This window comes from Taudactylus pleione, unplaced genomic scaffold, assembly GCF_031769625.1.
Source record: "Taudactylus pleione unplaced genomic scaffold, aTauple2 ptg000008l, whole genome shotgun sequence".
In the NCBI taxonomy this organism is placed as follows: Eukaryota; Metazoa; Chordata; class Amphibia; order Anura; family Myobatrachidae; genus Taudactylus; species Taudactylus pleione.
In genome coordinates this window covers 2,555,741-2,578,687 of record NW_028284411.1, presented here as the reverse complement: position 1 = coordinate 2,578,687, position 22,947 = coordinate 2,555,741, and the positions used below count along the sequence as shown (strand labels likewise).

The 22,947-nt window shown below is 49.3% G+C and overlaps 1 protein-coding gene across 5 annotated transcripts in view; it reads right to left on the bottom strand.

Moving 5' to 3' along the window:
* ADD3 (adducin 3) overlaps nt 1-22,947 on the bottom strand; it is a 103,148-nt gene that overhangs the window by 3,816 nt on the left and 76,385 nt on the right. For 3 of the 5 annotated variants that reach the window (XM_088464522.1, XM_088464700.1, XM_088464624.1), the window contains 13 exons: nt 18,147-18,370; nt 10,398-10,536; nt 6,155-6,306; nt 5,316-5,396; nt 5,051-5,200; nt 4,595-4,738; nt 4,267-4,365; nt 3,620-3,802; nt 3,229-3,489; nt 2,926-3,045; nt 2,528-2,614; nt 1,510-1,624; nt 1,232-1,315 (listed from right to left, as the gene is read on the bottom strand). In XM_088464522.1, coding sequence (XP_088320648.1) covers nt 1,232-1,315; nt 1,510-1,624; nt 2,528-2,614; nt 2,926-3,045; nt 3,229-3,489; nt 3,620-3,802; nt 4,267-4,365; nt 4,595-4,738; nt 5,051-5,200; nt 5,316-5,396; nt 6,155-6,306; nt 10,398-10,536; nt 18,147-18,341 — 1,810 coding nt within the window. In that variant the 5' untranslated portion in view covers nt 18,342-18,370. Of the gene's footprint in view, nt 1-1,231; nt 1,316-1,509; nt 1,625-2,527; nt 2,615-2,925; nt 3,046-3,228; nt 3,490-3,619; nt 3,803-4,266; nt 4,366-4,594; nt 4,739-5,050; nt 5,201-5,315; nt 5,397-6,154; nt 6,307-10,397; nt 10,537-18,146; nt 18,371-18,563; nt 18,649-22,947 lie in introns of those variants that run through there. The other 2 variants (XM_088464554.1, XM_088464728.1) reach the window with 2 other exon arrangements.

Below are 22,947 nucleotides of genomic sequence, written 5' to 3'. Positions count from 1 at the left end.
AAATCCTATTTAAATCCCAAAAATCTGATTTAAATCAAATCAATCAGTTTTTAAGATTTTTTTTTAACAAAATTCAAATTTTATGCAACCCTGATTCACTAGTGCTGCTGTGTATCAGCTACTGTCAGCCACAATATAAAAGATGGTTTATCCGTATGCTAGGCGCCAGGGCCACATATTAGGAGCCAACAATTTTGTAAGTAAATATTGGAGGCTTTTCAAAAGGAGCCTCCAAATACTAGTCAATACCTCTGCATTACATCAATGCCAAATATCAGCCTATACTCCACATATCAGCCTGTGCCCTCACAGTATACCAGTGCTCTCGCAATACACCAGTGCCCCCACATACCAGCCTGTGTCCTACAGTATGCCAATGCCCCCACATACCAGCCTGTGCCCTGCCGTATACAAAAGCCCCCACATGGCCTGTGCCTTCGTAGTATACTACCAGTGCTCTCACATATCAGCCTGTGCCCTTGCAGTATACCAATGCCGTATATATCAGCCAGTGTCCCCGTTGTATATTAATGCCCACACATCAGCCAATGCCTTTGCAGTAGGACAATGCCCCCGCACATCATCTTGTGCCTTCGGAGTATGCCAATGCCCCCACACATCAGCCTGTGCCTTCACAGTAGTATACCAGTGCCACATACCAGCATGTGCCCATGCAGTATAACAGTGCTCCCACACATCAGATTGGTCACTCATATTACACCAGTGCCACATACCATCCTGTGCCCTTGCAACAAATCAGTGTCTCCACAGAGGCAGTGACTGTGCATATTAAGCTGAGTCATATCAGAACGCCATCAGTGCCACAAATTATATTAGAAAAAACTGACAGTACAACCTTGGTGCCACAACACGCCATCCTGACTGGGGCCCCCACTTATAAGCCTATGCCCACACAGTATACCACTGCCCCACGGTATTCGAACCACACTTACAGCATATACCAGGCTGTGCCCAAGAATATCCCCCCCCATACCACAAGTTCTCCTGACACTACATGAGCCTGTCCCTGCACTATTCACGTGGCATCGTCTGTCATGTGGCAACAGCTGGTGTGGGGTCCAGACTTTACCTGCCATGGGGGCATGGCTGTGGTGACTGTGGGCGACATCCAAGACCAATTATGGGCACAGGTAAATCTAGACTATAATCTAGTTCCTATTTAAACAGGTCAGCGCAAAGGGAGGACGGCAGCCTGTGGCAGACAAGTTACCTGTGGAGGTGATCAGCGTCGGGGGTGGGGACTGGGTTACTGGGACAGAAGGGTCTTCTTCGGAGATTAGTTCATGCTCAGCATCTGCGGGGTTCAGACCGGGGGTTAGTGGTCATGCAGGACGGACGCGCAAGGGGTTAGGTGATGGGAAACCTTTACATTCATGCACAGAGACATTACAGCAATAAGGAAATTACTAAATGCAGGAATTGATTAAGGAGATAAAAGGAAGGAGATGTTTGTATTAGGTACGGTCTGAATGTGGGGGTCCCACTTACCTCGTGCTCCATTATCCTTGCCCTTTCTATCTCCCCCATTTGCTTCCTCCAGCAAATGGCTGAACGGGTTGGGGGGTGGGGGAGGGGCATTCTCATCCTCCTCAAACTGCATTGGCTGCAAAAGAACAGAAACGAGGGTCACATCACCTTTAACGAATGGTCATAACTAGGACTATTACTCCTGGGAGAACCCGAAAACCAGGTGATGTCCTGATACAAGTGGGTGGGGGGTATCTAGACAGAGCGCCTGGACGGAAAGATTAGGATGGCGAAACAATCGTATCAGTGGGAGCATTTAGCGCTCATATTTGCCGATGCATGTTATGGACAGTGAACTGCGACAATCTTACAGCCGTTCTCCAGTACGCTATTCTGTGTGAAGCGTATGCACAACATAGTTTGATGTAAAATGTCCTAAATTATATTTAAATAACTGCTCTCAGAGAGTTCGCAAACCTACGGACTTTTTTTTTTACCTTGAAATATATTTCTACATCAGATCATTTGCGCTATTGCAACATGAAAATTCACAACGTTGCGATGTCATCAAGATGGATAAAAGGTGAATGCAATCAAATGCGTTATACGGTCAAAGGGGCTTCATAAAAAAAGGTATGTAACCGCCTTCGTCTCGCTCTAGGTGGGCGTTTTGTTCGCTGTGCTTATACTGTAATAAGAGGCTTTTTGTGTGCGCGTTCAGGATATTGTAACTGGGTTAACACTGAAAAAAGCCCGGCCTGACTAAACTGATCGTTCCCTCAGAATACTATAATCCAGCTTCATGTATTATCTTTACTAGGGGTGAGCAATAAGCGGAAGCTCCAGCTGCTGTAGAACTACACATCCCAGCATGGCCAGCCATTTCTTGCATACTCAGATAGCAAAACTGTGGCAGGGCATGGTGGCACAGGGTAGTCCCACAGCAGCTGGGGGGGGGGGTCGTCTATCATCGCGCACGAAAACTTAAGCGTCCTGCCTATCCTAGCAAGCGACTGCTGTTCCAAGCTAGGATACTTACGGGGCTCGGCTTTTCCACCACAATTCCAGCCAGGACCTGAGACCGAGGACCAGCTGTCTTCAGATCGTACCAGTTTTGCTCCCGTATCTATAGGTGTTAAACAAGATGGACGAACGTGAACTGCGAGGACTTAACATGTACAGTCAGAGTGTTTCTGTTTAATAGAACAGCTCCTGCCGACTTCTTCTCAATTCTCCCCGTCCATTGTTCTAGAGACCTTTGAGGAACTAAAAGAACTTTCCTCTTCCTTTATGGATTAGACATCTGTACATAAGGAAATCTGGCTACATTATACATCTGGATGTCTTGCAGCTACAGATGCACTAAAGATGAATGAAGTTCAATTGTTCCAATTTTACTCATTGTAAACCTAAAAAACATGGGGGGGGGGGGTTTACCTTGTTCCTTTTCTCAAGAACATCTGTTGGGTTGGTGTTCAGTGGGACAAACTGGTTAGGATCTTCTATTTTGATGGGATACCCGCTGGAACTCTTATTAAACTCATCAGCTTTCATCCACTGCAAGAGAGCGAGAGCATGGACTGGATGCATGAAACGCGTCGTGAGGAAGGGTTCTACCGTCACAGCAAATAGCAAGCAGGATAAAAAGAGCTAAAGCCTACAAGAGCAGTGGTGTTAAATGCCTTCATACACCTAAAACCTAGCCACATAGACTGGGCCAGGGAAACCCCCCCGACTCACTGTGATCTTAGTCCTAGGACTCATCTCCCCGTTCAGAGACTCCTCCGGCACGTGGACCCTCAGGTACGTGTTTGGCGAGTTCAGCCAGCGCGTCTTCTCCCGCTGCTGCTTCTGGGCGAGGAACTTGAGTGGAGACTGCGGCATCGACTGATCATCCTCGAAGGTGAAAGCCGTGACGGTGGCTGGGATTTCCACCTCGCTCTTGTGCCGCGGCTTCTCCCGTGTCAGCGGCTGTCTGTAGGCGTAGCCTGTCCTGTAACCCTGCGAGGGGGGAAGTAAAAGGTGAAGATGGTCTGTTACTAGCTCTGTATCACTTAGTGTGAGGTGCGTCAACTCCCAACAGCCTGTAGGTGGCGCTGGTTTTTTTTTTAGAACTTGCTCTAGTACTTACCAGATTGTCCAGCATTCTCATGAGAGATTCAAACTCCAACTCGCCAACTTTCCAGTTGTGCTGCCCCTCCATATTCACCCCTCCGCCCCCAGCTGCAGCCAGGGAATGGGTGACAGTCTTGTACTTCTCCAGGTCCAACAAGAGAAGGTTGTCCATTCCACCCGACCCGGCCAGCGCATGTACCTGCAAGAATATTACCATGAACAAGGCGCCAGAGGGGCTTCCCCAATAAGCACCAATGTCTGAGAGGCTCCCCAGTGACACCCCAGTATCAGGAACACTACATATTGCATTAAATGCGAAAGAAAAATACACAACGGCAATTAACTCCCCGAGAATGGGCACCACTGCAGATTAATGTCCAGTGTTTAAACATGAACAATGATCACAAAAGCCAAATGACAAACTGAATACAAACTCATATGAATGAGATTTACTTTTTATCTGGTATATAGTTATTCCCAGACTCCTAGAAAAAAAGCTTTACTGAAGAGCGCATTAGATGGCGGGAGGGGACATATTCTGAGTAATCGAATGGGTTGGGGAGATAACATGATTATTTAATGACCAAATCCCCATTTATCTGAGTGCTCACACTTCAGACGCCTTCTGTTATATAATACCGAATACTTGGTTCTTGGAATTACCTGAACTTCACAAGCCAATTGCACATTAAAGATGTAATGGAAAGCTTCTTCCAACGTCTCGCCCAACGCCAGGACCCCGTGATTCCGGAGCACCAAAACCTGCACACACAGAGACAAAGGCCGTCAGGGCAACTGGGAACCCCCCACGGGCAAAAGTCGAGAGTACTCCTGCACCCGGTAATATGACACCGAAAAATGAATGCAATCTGTAATTGTAATAAACTGGGATATGAACCATCTCGCTGGGCGTCTAATACGCCGAATGTGCACTAAATGGTTATTCTGTAACAATACTCTGAAACACGGTAGAGCTTAAGTCAAAAGCTACCTTAGAGCTGGGCCCCAGGACTTTCTGCAGCTGGATCCTCTCCTGCTGCTCGTCCAGAGATCCCTGGTAATTGTAGTACGCCACGTCTCCGAGCAGCAGAGCCTCCTGGGAGATGGGGAGGATACCGCACTTCATGGATGAGACCTGATGAAAGGATGAAATGTATGAGGACCCAAACGCGAGGTGGAAGCACGCAGGACTCCTAGCGCTCAGCGGTTTCAGAGAATATTGCGTTCAGCATTTTTAGCTGTGGATTCCGGCTCCTTCTGCTGATAGCGACCGCTACTGCCAGCGGCGTTTTACGCAAACGAAAGGGAGCAGACAGACTAAGCTCACATAAAAGCAGATAAGAGTTATAGGATACACAGAGACTGCAATAGTCGGCCTATGTGAGGTCTCTAACGACCATGAAAGGTCAGTAATAGACTTCCGAGGTCTCCAACCAATGGCACTCACAGCAGCAGTGGCGGGCGTGTGGACATGGATGACACAACGCACATCAGGACGCGTGGAGTAAATGGCGGCGTGCGGGCTGAAACCCGAAGGATCGATTCGCAGGTTTGTGGTTCCTTGATCCACCACCTCACCCACGATGTTCAGTTTCACCTGCAAAGGAGAGAGAAGATACTTAAAGAGCAGAACATGGACCTGGGAGGGGACAATAGCTCAATGGGACAGTATCCGGAACCAGCGCACAGGGAGGAGAGTATGGCGCCCTTACCAGGTTGGAGGCCGAGGCTTCAGCGAAGGAGAGACCTCTGGGAATGATGAGGATGTGGTCCTGTTCCTTGCTGACTCTGATCTGAACACAGCATGAAAGAGAATCAGGACAGCGAGAGAACGATAAGGAAACTTAACGCGGCGTCAGGCGGTACCACGCCGGCTGCCACTAGGCCTTTCTGTCTTTACTAAGCATCATCCGTTTGTTCCGTGTTATTTTATCACAATAAACTCCGTTTGGGGTCACAACAAAACCTATGGGAATATATTCAACCTCAAGCAGATTTTATAAAGACAAATGTGCAAGTCACATAATAATCATCATCATCTGACCAGGATGTACTAGAACACCTACGCATTCCATTTTGCGGAGAAAGTTTGGACAGGCGGTACATGCCGGCCATTTTTTTTTTAATGCATGTCAGCAATACAGGATGAAGAATAGAGACTCACAAAAATATGGCAGTATGCACAGAGCAACATCTGAATAATACAGTACACCTTTCTTTACCATATATTAAGACTTCTTACAGTTTTAGTTCCACTATAAAAGGTCTTCATAGACGGGAACAGTGATCCCTACAGGTAGACCGGGGCTGGACAAATCCCAGGCCTCAAGAAATTAAAATATCTAAATACAATAAAAAAATGAATATCACAGCTCGCACCTATTCTTAGGTTTTCCAGCCGCCTCCTAATTTGGGGGGAAGTATATTACCCATCCGCCACCCCTCCCTGCAGCCCAAACCTAACCCTCCACCAAAAGCCTAACACCCCCCCCCCCCCCCATCCCCGCGTTTAATAAAAGTCTTTCTGTGGATGGGCAGCGGCGGCACTCACCGTGAAGTAGGCATTGGCCAGGTGCGCCCAACCAAAGAGATCGGCCAGACGGTACATGCTGGCCAGCTTGCAGCGGGTCAACTTCTCTCCTTTAACCATCATGGCCTCGACGGCAGGGTGGATGTCATTAATCGGAGTCACCATTCCCAGACCTGCAAAGAGAGAAACCTAATGAGCCAGCAGCAGGTAACTGGTGACGCAGTAACAGATTGTCGGCAATATGCGGCATGCAGGATAACTGCGGACCGAACGCGAGAAAGGCTTCTTACATCGCGCTTATACCAGATAAAGAGAAGCAGACGTACTACCATGTACTATGTCAAGTGGTCAGTAGGTGGCAGTAGACACATACAGAGAGTAGCGCAGGATATCGGTCTCTAACAAACAGGTGACTGAAACCCAGGTAGAACCTCAATTTTAAAGACTCCTGGAGCTGATCCGCCAGATACGGACCCGGAGGACGGAAGATCAGAGAGGCAGCTATCCTGTAATTAAAAACATCCGCGTGAATGATTTAGTCAGACGCCTCTGTGGAAACTAAGACATCTGGCGGCTCGTCTCATGTGCTGGATATTATACAGGAGTAACCCAGCCCTGCAGCTTTTATGGCCTTGCCAAACCTTTGTACCTTAGGGCCCGTAATCTCAGGACACGTGTGAATGGGTGTGACCGCGAGCGTGCACAGGGCATAAACCAGGATAAGGAGAATACTGACAATTCCCGCAGTAGTCACGTACGGCTCAGGAAAATGACCACATTATTAGATTTATATCCAATTCTCCGCCCAGACAGGTTGCTAGGGCCGACGACGTACAATCCCACCCAGCACTGATGAAACTACCTGGACTTAAAGTGTTATCTAACCCCAGGTATAAGCTTATCGACTCACTAGGAGGTTGTCATATCAATGAGGCATGAAGTTCCTCATGCCTCAGTAACATCAGGGAATCGGAAGGCATAATTCTTATGTATATAACTTCAAGTCCTAACACGGATGCCCAAGCTGTGAGTAGAAGTCCTATTTCACAAATCAGGAGTTATTCTAGTGCCTGAATCCGATCATTTAATGTTATACATTTATATATAAAATAATCAGATTACCAATATGATAAATTGCTGTGCAATTAACCCAACGCTATAGCGCAGGCATGTCAAACATACAGCCCGCACAAACATTTTCTGCGGCCCCACATATAATATGCGGCCCACACCCCTGCCACTCACGGAGCATAGCTCCAATTGGGCAGTGTTTACTATTACAGCTGGCAATAGTGGTCTCTGAAGCGATCAGAGGCCAGCGCTCCCAGTGATGCAGCGCGCGGGTGACGGCGACGAGCGGAGCCTGGCGCTCTGGATCTAATTAGATCCAGTCAGCAGCAGCGTCTACGCGGGACGGCATGACGGTGTGGACTGGAGCGGGTCCCCAGCGGCCAACGTGAAGAAAGGTAAGTGAGTGGGGTCTGTCCTATACTGGGAGGGGGCACAGCATAAGGGGCATTACTGGGGGCACAGCATAAGGGGCATTACTGGGGGCACAGCATAAGGGGCATTACTGAGGGCACAGCATAAGGGGCATTACTTGGGGGCACAGCATAAGGGGCATTACTTGGGGGCACAGCATAAGGGGCATTACTGGGGGCACAGCATAAGGGGCATTACTGGGGGCACAGCATAAGGGGCATTACTGGGGGCACAGCATAAGGGGCATTACTGGGGGCACAGAACAGCATAAGGGACATTACTGGGGGCACAGAACAGCATAAGGGACATTACTGGGGGCACAGAACAGCATAAGGGACATTACTGGGGGCACAGAACAGCATAAGGGACATTACTGGGGGCACAGCCTAAGGGGCATTACTGGGGGCACAGCCTAAGGGACATTACTGGGGGCACAGCATAAGGGACATTACTGGGGGCACAGCATAAGGGACATTACTGGGGGCACAGAACAGCACAAGGGGCATTACTGGGGGCACAGCACAAGGGGCATTACTGGGGGCACAGCACAAGGGGCATTACTGGGGGCACAGCACAAGGGGCATTACTGGGGGCACAGCACAAGGGGCATTACTGGGGGCACAGCACAAGGGGCATTACTGGGGGCACAGCACAAGGGGCATTACTGGGGGCACAGCACAAGGGGCATTACTGGGGGCACAGCACAAGGGGCATTACTGGGGGCACAGCACAAGGGGCATTACTGGGGGCACAGCACAAGGGGCATTACTGGGGGCACAGCACAAGGGGCATTACTGGGGGCACAGCACAAGGGGCATTACTGGGGGCACAGCACAAGGGGCATTACTGGGGGCACAGCACAAGGGGCATTACTGGGGGCACAGCACAAGGGACATTACTGGGGGCACAGCACAAGGGACATTACTGGGGGCACAGCACAAGGGGCATTACTGGGGGCACAGCACAAGGGGCATTACTGGGGGCACAGCACAAGGGGCATTACTGGGGGCACAGCACAAGGGGCATTACTGGGGGCACAGCACAAGGGGCATTACTGGGGGCACAGCACAAGGGGCATTACTGGGGGCACAGCACAAGGGGCATTACTGGGGGCACAGCATAAGGGGCATTACTGGGGGCACAGCATAAGGGGCATTACTGGTGGCACTACTAACGACATTACTGGGGGCACAACATAAGGGGCATTACTGGGGGCACAGCATAAGGGGCATTACTGGGGCACAGCATAAGGGGCACTTCTAGGGGCATTACTGGTGGCACAACATAAGGGGCATTACTAGGGCACTGCATAAGGGGCACAAATTCAGGGGTCATTGCAAAAGGGGCTCTAATGCAGGGTGGAATTGTATAAGGGGCTCTAATACAGGGTGGAATTGTATAAGGGGCTCTAATACAGGGTGGAATTGTATAAGGGGCTCTAATACAGGGTGGAATTGTATAAGGGGCTCTAATACAGGGGGCACTGCATTGGTTTTCATTAATAATAAACCTTTCAAAATTGCATAGAAGACTTTTTTTTGTTGCGGCCCACTCACTCGTAGACCCTGAATATTCGGCCCGGTAGGTATTTTGAGTTTGACATGCCCGATATAGGTGAATAAAACATTCATTGCAATACAAGTTATACCTAAAAATGATATATGCTGGAACACATCACTTATAACGTAGGTAAAACTGTACATTGCTTAGTGCTTTGGGACACTGGCATAGCCGCTGGACCTAAGGTTATTCTTCTGTCAAAAATCAAGTTTCCCAATTAAAATAATTGTGCTAAAAACTACAAATGTACAGGAAAAAAAAAAAAAGTCTTAGCACCTGAAAATGGAAGTGTGTCAGAAAGGCAGAAACACACTGCCGTCACCGTTAGCGAACACGGGGCCTGCCCTAACATCTGTAACCACGGAAACAGACTGTGTACTGTACATAGTTACTGGTGAGGAAGTGCCATGGATCCATGACCTACCATAACGTCAGTAATAGTGTGTTTAGGAGACATTAACAGTTGATTTCAGGCAGAATAAGTTATAATAGAATAAAAACTTTATAAGTGGTGTTAACCTCTATGTCAGTCAATCAACTGTGTGACAAAGGGCCTGATTCAGAGCCGTTCGCTATTTGCGGTCGTTCGTTCAAAAACAAGGGGTGGCTATTCAAATGATCCGTTCGCAAATTGTAGTCTGTTCACGCCTCTAAGTCTGAACGAGCGAGCAAAACATACGCTCGTTTATTTGTTAAAAACGCCCCCTGGCCGCTCGCATCCTACGTCATGTCCGCTATTTATTAGATTAATCGAGTACATCGACCAGCGTATGAACTGCTCGCTATTCTTGTGGTTGGTGTTTGCTACCACAAATTTGCGAGCAGTTCTGGCTATAAAATAACCCAGTGACGTGGTCAATGACGCTGCTGAATTAATTATGCACACCCATAATACGCCCGTTTTGACCTTTAAGCACGCCTGCGTTCGGATCTCCACTCCCCATTTTCAAGCACCTTCCCGTTACCACCCACATACGCCTCATTCTGTCACTCAAAATAGCAGGCACTCGCTATATAGCGTACAAACGATTTTTGGCCGCACTGACTGGTTCGCGCATGCGTACTAAAAACCGTACGCATGCGCAGATGTGCAAACATCGCTCGGAACGAGCGTACTGCCGCTAACGAGCGGCTCTGAATGAGGGCCAAAGTTAGTTATGTATTAGCCATTTATTTCCATTGCATCAATACAGATAGTTGACGAATAAACCACAGAACTTACTGAGAGGAGAGGAGGAAAAGCCGGCGAACGAGCTCGCCATGATGTAATCCGCAATTTGCTGCAGGGCCAGGAGACCAGCGGGGTTCTTCCCCTTCTTCATCTGATCCTGAATGAGACTTTCCAGATCCTCACGGAATGCCTGCGGGTACAGATGGGTATAGAGAGCATTATAGAACAGAATGTGTGAGTATAGACTACGGGTACAGACAGGTATAAAGTATTATACTACAGAAAGTGCGGGTACAGACGGGTTATAGACCGCGGGTACAGGGACATGTTATAGAGCGTATTGTGGAACAGAATGTGTGGGTACAGACTGCGGGCACAGGGACTTGTTATAGAGAGTATTATAGAACAGAATATGTGGGTACAGATGGGCTACAGAGACAAGTTATAGAGAGTATTATAGAACAGAATGTGTGGGTACAGATGGTTATAGACTGCGGGTACAGGGACAAGTTATAGAGAATACTATAGAACAGAATGTGTGGGTACAGACAGGTTATAGACTGCGGGCACAAACAGTATTACATGGCACAATATGTGCGGGCACACGGTTTAACATGACAATGTGTACGGGCACAGCCAGCATTATATCACACAATGACCCGTATTCAATTAGTTTCACACCCGCGATTAAAGTTTAGGCTGTTGGACTTTCCGTCTACATTTCGTGTTTTGGACGCGAAAACTTATCAGGCGCGCCCCCGCTATTCGCTGTATTAAATTGGAAAACACACGAAAACGGCAACCCGCAAAGTCGGAACAGCCGGAAAGTGCTGTCAGAAATGGGTAAACCAGCCAGAACACCCCAAAAAGATGCACTTACATTGGTGATCAATGTAGAGGTCCCCGAATAGTCCTAATAAAGCTATTTGTGGTACTTAAGTTGTGTCAAGTGTCTCTAATTAGCGTCTGTGCACAAGTGGTGAAGAATGGCAGTAAGTAGTATTTTTTGGAGAAAATAAATAGTCCTGTCGCATTTGGGGTACCAGAAAATGGGCGCTAGCATGTTTTAATGTCTCTAAACTGACGTTTTAAAAAACGCACCTGAAGCAAGCGCCTGCAATCAAAAAAACACCTCACCCATACTTGCAGACCCCCCAAAAGTCTATTTGGCTACTTTTAAAGTTTTTACCCCCACTTTGAACTTTTTCGCTCCCCCGCACAAAAAGGAAAGTACTTTTTTGGGGTGTTCCTCACTTTTTTTTTTTATGCAGTTATCCTTTGGGGGAACTATCTTTAGGGTGCTGAGTGGTTCCCCCCGACCCCCCCCCTCCCTTTGCATCCCAAAATAACGATTTTGCACTTTTCTCACCACCTATTCAGAGGCGAATCATTTTTGCCTATTACACTGCACTGACTTTCTGCGGACGCGAAAAGTGTTCGCAACTGAATACGGAGATAAGTTTCTGCCAAGCAAAATGACGTCATCCATGATACTTTTCCGCAGGTCTCGGCTTTTTGCGGCTAATTGAATACGGGCCAATCTGTGTATAAAACCGTTCCCCATATAACAAGGCATTAGATGTGCCCAGGATGCGAGAGTCCTACATTTAGTGATCGGAGTCACGTGCATTAATGATGCCGCATTGCAGCTGGCCAATGTGTTAGTTCCGCACCTGCATCCCAGTCGCACAGCGCATGCGTCCTGATTGTTAGCGCTCAGAGGCGACACAAAATTGAACGCAGGGTCTGCAGAATGGAGGGGGTGATCCTGGGTGGTAACAGGGTGGCAGATGCAGGCGTGTCGCTGTATGAGGCTGCGTCCACAGACGCACGACCGCTTTTAGACAGTGGAGCTTCTGAACGTCGCCCGGATCTGGGTAGTAACTGGACATGGCAGCACCGAGTACTGGGACCGGTATGTGCAATGCTCCCCGTCAGACATGAATATATGGCGTAGTATCTGCTGATTATCAGAAGAGGCCAGAGCTGCGTAGGAGGAGGACATCTCTACACTTCATGTCTCTCCCACACACCTAGAGAGGAGCCTGGGCACCTGCCCAACACTAAATCATCCTGTATGTAACACCTGGGAGCCAACACCTCACCCACTGCATGCACCCAGGACGGGGGCAAGAAGAAAGCCGGAGGGAATGGCAGGGCAGGGAGAGACTACTACGGGGCACAGTAATGCCAGGGTGCACTGGAGCAGGAGAACGCAGGGCACAGGAGATCACCCAGGGAGCTGCGTTATATAATCATAGAACATTTATTATAATCTCTCACTGGTATAATTGAAGAAATAGAAACCAAACTATCCACAGCCCTATCCTCAGAGCAAGACATTTATTTTAAGAGTGTAAAACGCCTTCTCTATTAGATTTTAACCATTAAAAAAATAAATAAATAAAATTCCCCTCTGTACGTGAGAAGGATGACTATACCCGCTGTTGTATAAATGGAATATGCAAAAATACAAATAAACGCCTGCATAGTGCTATCATATCGACATTGAAGAAACCACCTATCAACTTCAGATGTCAATCTTCGATCAACCAATCAGAAGCGGCGAGCTAGCGCTGGTGACCGTTATGATCGATTTGTATTTAATCTAGCCCGCAGTCACCGGCTTATGAGATGGCTACTGACGCACATATCTCCGAGTTCCGTGCGAGTCCGCCTCGATTTGCAATCATGGGAACGTGCCCCTGACTGTGCTCTGGCTGAATTTGCATTAGGCTTGCCATATCGTCCCTTTAATGTGAGACACGTGAATTACACAGGTTCTTTGGCTGATTAAAACCAGGTTAAATGGAGACGAAGTCAGCCAGCCGCAGAATCTGTGTAATTCATGTGTCCCCCCAATTAAAGGGATGATATGGCAAGACTAATTTGCATGTACCATCCTAGGGTAAGGCAGGGCAAGCATCAGTATTCGTACGCGGATGAAGGCGTGCACTTGTTTTGTGGTTATGCGCAGTACACATTTTAATTATGCGAAACAAACCATAAAATATGTGCAATGCGCTCGGGACGGAGCCCCAAAAATGGCAAGGATTTGCCATAAATACTTCTGTGACTGACACCTTAGTTGAGTTCTGAAACAATAGGTTGTAGTACTCAGAACCACCAGCAGGTGGCATTCTGAGTCCTCAATAGAGTTCAAAAAATGAGAATCTTGTACTTCAGGCCATTGATATATAATGTGGGAAGGGGCTCGGAGTGATTTATATTGTACTTATCACAATGCAGAGGACCTAAGGAAACTGCAGCACAATACTGTATGTTTCACTGGTGAGATCTCAGATATAATTTACATTTCTTGCATATTGCTCATACCGGATTGTGTTTCATGTACATTGTATTCTCAGCATTACAGAAGGAGAGGGAGGGGCTGTGCAGAGATCTGGTGCTAAACACAAACCAGGCACGTACAAGGCTGCCATGAATCTGGAGGGCAATGTGAGGCCACAAACCTTCTGTACACTCATCAGGCATTCTAAACATATTCAAGATGGTTTTAGGGGATTTGTTAAGGTGAGGGGTGTGCGTGTAAAGGTGGTCTCTATACCAGATCCACACTCTAATCTGCACTGTGGAGTCCCGACAAGTGTAAAACAGTCTGTCTGTGTCAACACTAGATCAGGGCAGCATAGTGTTCAATGGTTACTTCAGTCTCACAGCACTGAGGGTCTTAGGTTGGAGATGTAGTCAGCGGGATCCCGACAGTCCTGATAATATCGACAGTGGAGTCCCGACTGCCAGAATTCCAACAGATTGAAGAGGTAAGTATTAGGGTCAGGGGGAGGCTCATGCTGGGTACACACTGGCCGACATAAAGGGCATTCAATTGAACAGCTGAAATATGTTGCGACGGCGGGCGTTTACCAGCTATGTGTCTGAACTACGTCAATCACGGACATATCGTGTCGGCTGTACAGCACAGCCAATGGCCGATATATCTGCAGATATAACGCAGGGCTTGGCAAAACCCGGGGGGCCAGGTCGCCATGGCGACCAGATTTGAGGGCAGCCCCCTGCCACCGCTAGTGTAGTGCAGACCGCGGTCCACACTACAGAGTAACAAACACACAGCCGCCAGCGGTGGCTGTGTGTCTGTTATAGCAGCCAATGAGAGTCAGACAGACTCTCATTGTCTGCTGCGTCGTCCACACAGAGGGAGCCGGCAGGAGCTCACTCATCAGCTCCGCCTTCCGGCTCCCCCCCACAGCGGGTGATGGGAGACGTCATGACGTCTCTCCCATAGTGCAGAGCGGGCTGGGAGGAGCGGACAGCGGTGGTGCGTGTGTGTTGACCGCTACTGGGGACACTGTATGGGGGGGGGCCGCTACTGGCGACACTATGGGGAGGCCGCTACTAGAAGCAATGCATAGTGGGGACTACTATTGGGGTCACTGTATAGGGAGGACAACTACTGGGAGCAATGCATAGGGGGGGACCACTTCTTTGGACACTTATTAAAGTTGCACTACATAGGGGGACCGCTACTGGGGGCACTGCATAGGGGGGCCGCTACTAGGGGCACTGCATAGGGGAGACTACTACCGGAGGCGCTGCAAACGGGAGACTACTACCGGGGGCACTGCATAGGGGGGAGACTACTACCGGGGGCACTGCATAGGGGGGAGACCACTTCTGGGGGCACTGCATAGGGGGGGGCGACCACTTCTGGGGGCACTGCATAGGGGGGGGCGACCACTTCTGGGGGCACTGCATAGGGGGGGGGCGACCACTTCTGGGGGCACTGCATAGGGGGGGGCGACCACTTCTGGGGGCACTGCATAGGGGGGGGGCGACCACTTCTGGGGGCACTGCATAGGGGGGGGCGACCACTTCTGGGGGCACTGCATAGGGGGGGGCGACCACTTCTGGGGGCACTGCATAGGGGGGGGCGACCACTTCTGGGGGCACTGCATAGGGGGGGGCGACCACTTCTGGGGGCACTGCATAGGGGGGGCGACCACTTCTGGGGGCACTGCATAGGGGGGGGCGACCACTTCTGGGGGCACTGCATAGGGGGGGGCGACCACTTCTGGGGGCACTGCATAGGGGGGGGCGACCACTTCTGGGGGCACTGCATAGGGGGGCGACCACTTCTGGGGGCACTGCATAGGGGGGCGACCACTTCTGGGGGCACTGCATAGGGGGGCGACCACTTCTGGGGGCACTGCATAGGGGGGCGACCACTTCTGGGGGCACTGCATAGGGGGGCGACCACTTCTGGGGGCACTGCATAGGGGGGCGACCACTTCTGGGGGCATTGCATAGGGGGGCGACCACTTCTGGGGGCACTGCATAGGGGGGGACCACTTCTGGGGGCACTGCATAGGGGGGGGACCACTTCTGGGGGCACTGCATAGGGGGGGACCACTGAATAGGGGGGGACCACTTCTGGGGGCACTGCATAGGGGGGGGGGGGACCACTTCTGGGGGCACTGCATAGGGGGGGACCACTTCTGGGGGCACTGCATAGGGGGGGACCACTTCTGGGGGCACTGCATAGGGGGGGACCACTTCTGGGGGCACTGCATAGGGGGGGACCACTGCATAGGGGGGGACCACTTCTGGGGGCACTGCATAGGGGGGACCACTTCTGGGGGCACTGCATAGGGGGGGGACCACTTCTGGGGGCACTGCATAGGGGGGTTACCACTTCTGGGGGCACTGCATAGGGGGGTTACCACTTCTGGGGGCACTGCATAGGGGGGTTACCACTTCTGGGGGCACTGCATAGGGGGGACAACTACTGGGGGCACTGCATAGGGGAGACTACTACTGGGGGCACTGCATAGGGGAGACTACTACTGGGGGCACTGCATAGGGGAGACTACTACTGGGGGCACAGTTAATGGGGCACTGCATAGATGGACCACTACTGGGGGCACTGCATAGGGGGGACCACTTCTGGGGGCACAGTTAATGGGGCACTGCATAGATGGACCACTACTGGGGAAACTGCATAGGGGTGCCCAAAGCATATTCTTGCACCTGGGCCCACCACTCTAGTTCGGCCACTGCCGGCAGTGGCTTTGCTTGCCCGGGGTTTTTTGGCTGCGGAGGGGTGGTCTTTCTGGGGGTTGGTTGCCTGGAGAGGGGGGTTAGCTGCTCAGTAATGTGGCTGTGGGAGGGTGGTCTACCTGGGGTACCCAGTTAGTGGGGTGGTCATGGGGGTTGACTGCCGGGTCGTAGGTGCTCAGTAATGCTGCCAAGGGCAAGGGGATGTCTGGCTCCTACATTTTCATCCTGGCTCCTAGATTTTAGAAACATTTGTCAACCCGATATATTGGCACATCGTGGTGTGTGTATGGCCGGCTCAGACCATCGCCCATACACTTACTGCAGAGCCGGTGACTGACATCACAACTGGGCAGGCACATGTAAATGTCCGCTCAGTGGTAATGTCAGGCACCCCACATCGGGCCAACGATTGGTAAGTGTGTATGCACTGATGTCCTAATGTGTACCCAGCTTTAGGGCTAGGCTGGCGGACAGAAGGGCTAGGCTGTAGGGTTAGGTTAAGGGTTATAATACTTAGTAAAATCTGTCGAGATTCTGACAGTCGGGATCCCGTACTCAACTAGTGTTCGACTTCCACCAAAGACATCTGTGTGGGGTTTGTATGTTCTCTAACACTCCAAAATCTTACAAGAAGCTAATCTGGCTTCTAATAATGAACCCCTAGTGTGTAATCTTTTTGTGTGTGTACATGTGGTAGTTGGGAACACAAAGTGTAAGCTCTACCAGGGCAGGGACTGATGTGAGTGAGTGAAATATCCTCTGTACAGCACTGTGGAATATGTGTGCGGTATATAAATAACTAATGGACCATTCCTAGGCTGTGTCTGGGATTAGCTCTGCTGTAGGAGGTTACAGCACCTCAGTGTCTTTCCTCTGATGCCCAGAAATCCTTTATGACAAAGGAAAAATTAACCCGAACGTACAGTAAGCACAACCCCAAATGTTCTTCGAATGTAAGCTCTTACGAGCAGGGCCCTCTCCCCTCTTGTGCTTCTCCTTACTTTAGTTTCATCTACTTCTTACTCACCACTAGGGCACCTAACACTTGGTTGCTCATGTTCTGTTGCTTATCTGGGTGTTATGGTCACTAATGTAGCAATGTATATTATCCATGTCCTGGTCCTGTATTGTATTGTTCTGTAAGTCGCTTGTCTACAACTTGTTTATGTGCTTTGTAAGGCGCTGCGGAACACTTGTGGTGCCATATAAATAAATGATGATAATAATAATGTACAGCAACTCCGACCCTTATGGATGTTACTACGAAGGGTTAATGTTTTCGGTATCCACCATCCAGTCCCCCCGCCCGCCCTCCGCTGCTCCCCACGGCGAGCTGGACACTCTTGTGATTGTGTAATGAAGCGAACGACACTGAGACAGAATTTCAAAGTCCCCTGGCCAAGCCCGAGGGTCGCTGGGGAGCCCAGACATGGCCTCTGTACAGGCACTGCCACAGGAACTAAACATTCCGGGAGAGGGAAATACAGTGGCCATATACAGGACTAGAAATGACAATTGTGCACAGCAACATACCACCATTATTTCACTATAGTTGTGGGAGAGATCGGTGCGCTCCCCCAGCAACTCTGCAGAGGAACGCAGGAAGAAAGATGAAATCCAACAATACACCGCTTTGATGGTTGAATACTTTTGTGTTACCCACTAGAATAAAGTTCATCCGTAAAATACAATGAAAGCGAAAACAAAATGACTTTATGCGAGTTTGAACAGGACGGGGGGTGGGTGGGGGCTTCGCAGACTCACCGGGCTCTTGAGGATCTGAGTCACCCTCTTTTTCTGCTCCATCATGTTGAAGTCCTGGCGGAGATCTGGGGACATGTTTCTCTCCCGGAGGTAGCCTGGGTCGTTTTCGTCGATGCGGTCGAAGTACCGCTCTTTGTGAGGCATGCTGGGAGGGGGAGGGGAGGTGATCACCCCCTGGCTGGCACCGGAACTCATAGCTCAGTCACAGCGGAGCAGGGTCTCACCTAGAGAGAGAGGAAAGTGCTGGGTCAGTATGGCCGCGAGGGCAACAAGTGCCATTAGAGACACACACTAGAAATGTTACTACACAGTCGTTTCATATTTTATTATTATTATTAACAGATTTCCTAAATTACCCGGTATCCTTGGCTTTAAAAAGCTACAAAACCTCTTGTAATAATAATGGGGACTATTTACCTGGTCACTCGGAGCCACGCCAGGGGAAGGGGTCACACCTTACGGTGTGATATATAGACGTTATTAGGCCACACAGAGATGTGATCCCTGTACCTGGATAGGATACATGAAGTGTCTGCCGAGTGAGACACTGCCCTGTACATCCCAGCGGACAGATGGTCCCCCCCACCCCCTCCCTGCGCCCAGACTGCGCCCGAGATTTGTTTTGAAACCTGAGAGGGTCACATGGCGAAGACGAGGGATTAACGGACAAGGAGCATTTTCTGACGTGTACAAAACACACATGACCAGTCCCTTGTGTACACAGTTCCCACATTGTGAATAAATACAGTCTGACTTTGTGTGTACATACACAACACACGCACGCACACATGCACGCACGTCCCCCTGTCCATAGCAGATCTGTCCAAATGAACGTCTTTCAAGCATCTGCAAAGTGATAAAAATATAATTTACACACACACAAATGAGCCAGCCATACTGCAGACTGCTTACTAGTGACGCCACTGGCTGCGTCAGGTCAGTGACATCACTGCGGCACCCCCTCGCTGTGCCGCACATATAAAACTTTGTGAGCTATTCATGGTGAGGTTTGTGCCTGATGTTGATGTACTATGTTTTGTGGATCTCTTAGTGCGTAAAAACATAGGCCAGAGGCACGCACGCTGCCTCTCTCTCCAGCTGGCTGGGAGTGTAGTCTGGGACTTGTAGTCCTACAGTTTCCCGAAGCCTGTTATAGGCCCAGCAGACGGGCATTTCTAGCTTACCAGGCAGATCACACCCAGAGAGATGGCCGAGACTGGCAGACGCCGTGGGACTTGCAGTTCGGGGGCCGCTGATGAGCCATAGCCTGCTGGGCTGGGGAGCTAACAGTTAACCGAGGGAGGAGGAAAGCCACTTATGCGCAGATGGTGCCAGAACAATGAAGAGGAAATGGACAAGAAAAGTAAACAGCCGAAAAAAAAGAGGGGAAGAAAGTGGGATCTCTGAGCATGGGAAGCGAGAGCTTAGCTCAACCGGAGGAGAGGGAATCAAAGTTACATAACGTCAGGGGTTGGGAGGGGGGACGGGAAACTTGGTGACGACACTTCGAAAAGTTTTTACTTTACGTTTTTAGATGACCCCGGCATGTCTTATATAATAGCAGGCTCCTGTGTCGCCTGGCGATTATTAATAACATGTACTTATTTATCCCCAGGGAACACAGTGAGAAAACAGAACTGGGTAATAACAGACAAAGCGGTAGGAGGGCGCCGATCAGATGCTACAGACTTAAGAGTTGGATATACAAGGATAAGTGTCACAGATCGCAATGGGAATATGGGATAACATGCTTAGGGGTCTAGTCACTAAGCAGTGTCAGGAGACAGAGTGAAAAGTGATAAGGTACCAGCCAATCAGCTCCTAACTGTCATTTTTCAAACACAGCCTGTGAGATGGCAGTTAGGAGCTGATTGGCTGGCACTTTATCACTTTTCACTCTGTCTCCTAACACTGCTTAGTACATAGACCCCTTAGTGAGGGGACTATATGATGCAGCCACACAGGGATGCTGGTTTGGGGGTCACTGGCGTGTTTCAGTACAGAAAGATTACATGCAAGTTCTGTGTAGATTTAAACTTGGTCATTCAAATGTTCTAACCTTGGGCTCGCTGTACAATAACACATGTGAGATAGAAAACATTTGTACCCAGAAAGCAGCTTTGTGCCGTATCCCGGGAATATGAGAATAAACTGCACAGCCTCCTGGTTACACAGCGCCGTGTACGGGTCAGTACAGGCAGGAAACCTCTAACACAGGTATACATTGGGAAATTCACAGACAACAGGCTATTATCCCAAACTACAAAACAGGTCTAAATCTTTATAACAAATGATGACGCCATCAGTATTGTCCTGGGGCAACATTCATGAGTGAACATATTATATGTAGCAAAGACCAAGGCTTTACACCGTAAGTTGCATCTTGCCTGGAGCATTATATAGTATAATACACATCTGAGGACATTTTGGAAAATCAGTCTCTATTCATTTTGCTCATTATAAACAATGATCAAAATCTTTGCAGTGTGATCACTAACAGAAAGATATCACAATAAGCCCTATTATTAATACATACTAGACCAGCACCTTCCCACCCACCTCCTGCACGTTATACGGCTTTATAGAGGTAGGTCACAAATGGGACGTACGGGCTGACTGGCGCCAATGTCTAACAATCACAGGTGAGGTCATTAACGTGGCACAATAACAATGTGTTACATATTCTGCAGAGTGATTCATCAGACCAGACAAAGACAGCCTTCACTTATTAGGTCATTGTATTTATTCCATTTCAAAAAATAAATAAAAAAATGGTTGCAGTTTAACACTGTGGGCGGTATCCAATTAGTAGCACTACTAATCGATCGCGACGGGGCTATCCAATTAGCCACGAAGTGCTTGCCGACGCCAGCACTTTTTGTGGATTTTTTTCGGGACCTTCTGTGTCCCAAAAAATATCCCACGAAAAGTGCCGTAATTTCACCGCTGAAATGGCGAAAATACATAGGTCTCTGAGCTTATCACGAATCCTGTGCGTTTTCGGGAGAAATATCCTATTACTTCTTCCGATAAAGGGAAAACAAACAGTGGCGAAAAACGGGGATAATCGGTGAAAAAAATCCCTGTTTTTTGACGATCACGGCTAATTGGATACCCCTCAAAATTGTTTTCCTATATACTATAGATTGCAACAAATTAGATTTTGGCGACTGCACCAACCCCCCCCCCCCGTGAACACAACTTTGCTGCAATGCGTATGCCCACTCTCAATCGCAGCACCGGAACCAAATGGGACAGATCGGGGGACGCTACACGAGGGGCCCTACAGGTTTATATGGCTCAGATTCCCTTAGGGAATGTATCAGGCAGAGTAAAGGAGTGAAGTGGACCAGTGGAGAAATTGCCCAAAGCAACCAATCAGCTTCTACCTAACATTCTATAGCAAGTGCTTGATAAAGGCTACCTATTACTACATTTTATTTATAGGGCGCCACAAGTGGTCCGCAGCGCCGTACATACAGTAAAGCAGGGATGGGGAACTCAGGCCCTAGGGCTATATAAGGCCCGTGGAATCATTTGGTCTGGCATTACAGCTCATCTGGCTAGCAGGGTGCCCAGAATGGCAATATGGAATCTATGCAGCAGGGCCGCCTGGAGCGTCCTTAGGACCCTTTTGACAGTCACACCGCTGCCCTTAAACCTCCCGGAGCATCCTCAGGATGCTCTGGGTATTGCTGTAATCATCGGCGATTGTTGCCCCGCCCCTGTGATGTCACACTGAGGGACTGCGGCCTGCACCGGGCCCGCGAATGATGTTATATATATCAAAATGGCCCTCGGCAGTAAAGAAAAGGTTCCCCATCCCGGCAGTAAAGGGTACACAGAACATTACATTACAGTAACCACAATATAAACAGAACACAAGTAACAATTAGCAACACAATTCTCCATACACAGTACAGCTGGGAAGGCGAAGGCTATCAGAGAATAAGGCTGTGAGACAGTGGGGAGGGGGACCCTAGAAACTAATGGTTTGCTATGGGCAACTTTCTCCAGTGCCTGATGCATCTTCTCCTTAGTGCAGTGCTGACCTGGCTGGGACCGGTCTCATAGTATGAGCACCCCGATGCCAGTTTGAGCCTTTCCAGGAGAGCTCACACACATCCTCCCCTTGTGCCCTGGCATTAGCGGTGATCAGTCCAGGCTGCAGGGCTGTGGCTATATAGCGGATACACAGACGGAGCAGGGAGGCAGGATTTCCATGACCACACCTCAGCTATAGGAAATACACGAGGCCCCTTACATCACATGAGAGGCATGGGGTATACTTATGGGGAAAACAAAACAGATGTAAGAGTTCTGTGACCTTTGTCCGCAGACTGGAATTATGTTGGGTGGGTGCGGAGGGGGACTAGGGACAGATAAGACATTATTACATGGGGATCAGCATCCTCAGATGAATGAAGATTTGTCCCTGGGAGACGTAACTATAGCCACTGGCAGTTGTTTATGCTGTGATACAAACTGTCTCATATAAATAGTTACAATGTAACAGGATTTACTCGGAGAATCACAAACATCATCCGCGGAGGAACTGAGGGCACTCAACTCTGGAACTTTCTCCGGACATCTTTTTCGTATCAGATCCGATTGGTGGATGTGTGTGGAATAAGCCTATAGAGCGTACCAGTCACCTACGCACATATTCATTATAATGCGGCCTAGTAATTCCCCAACACTGCCGCGTATAATCATCGCCACAGAAATGTCTGACCCAACGTTTCATCAGGGTACTGCACTCCCGCATGGAGGCATCGGCAAGGATGGGGCTGATTATATC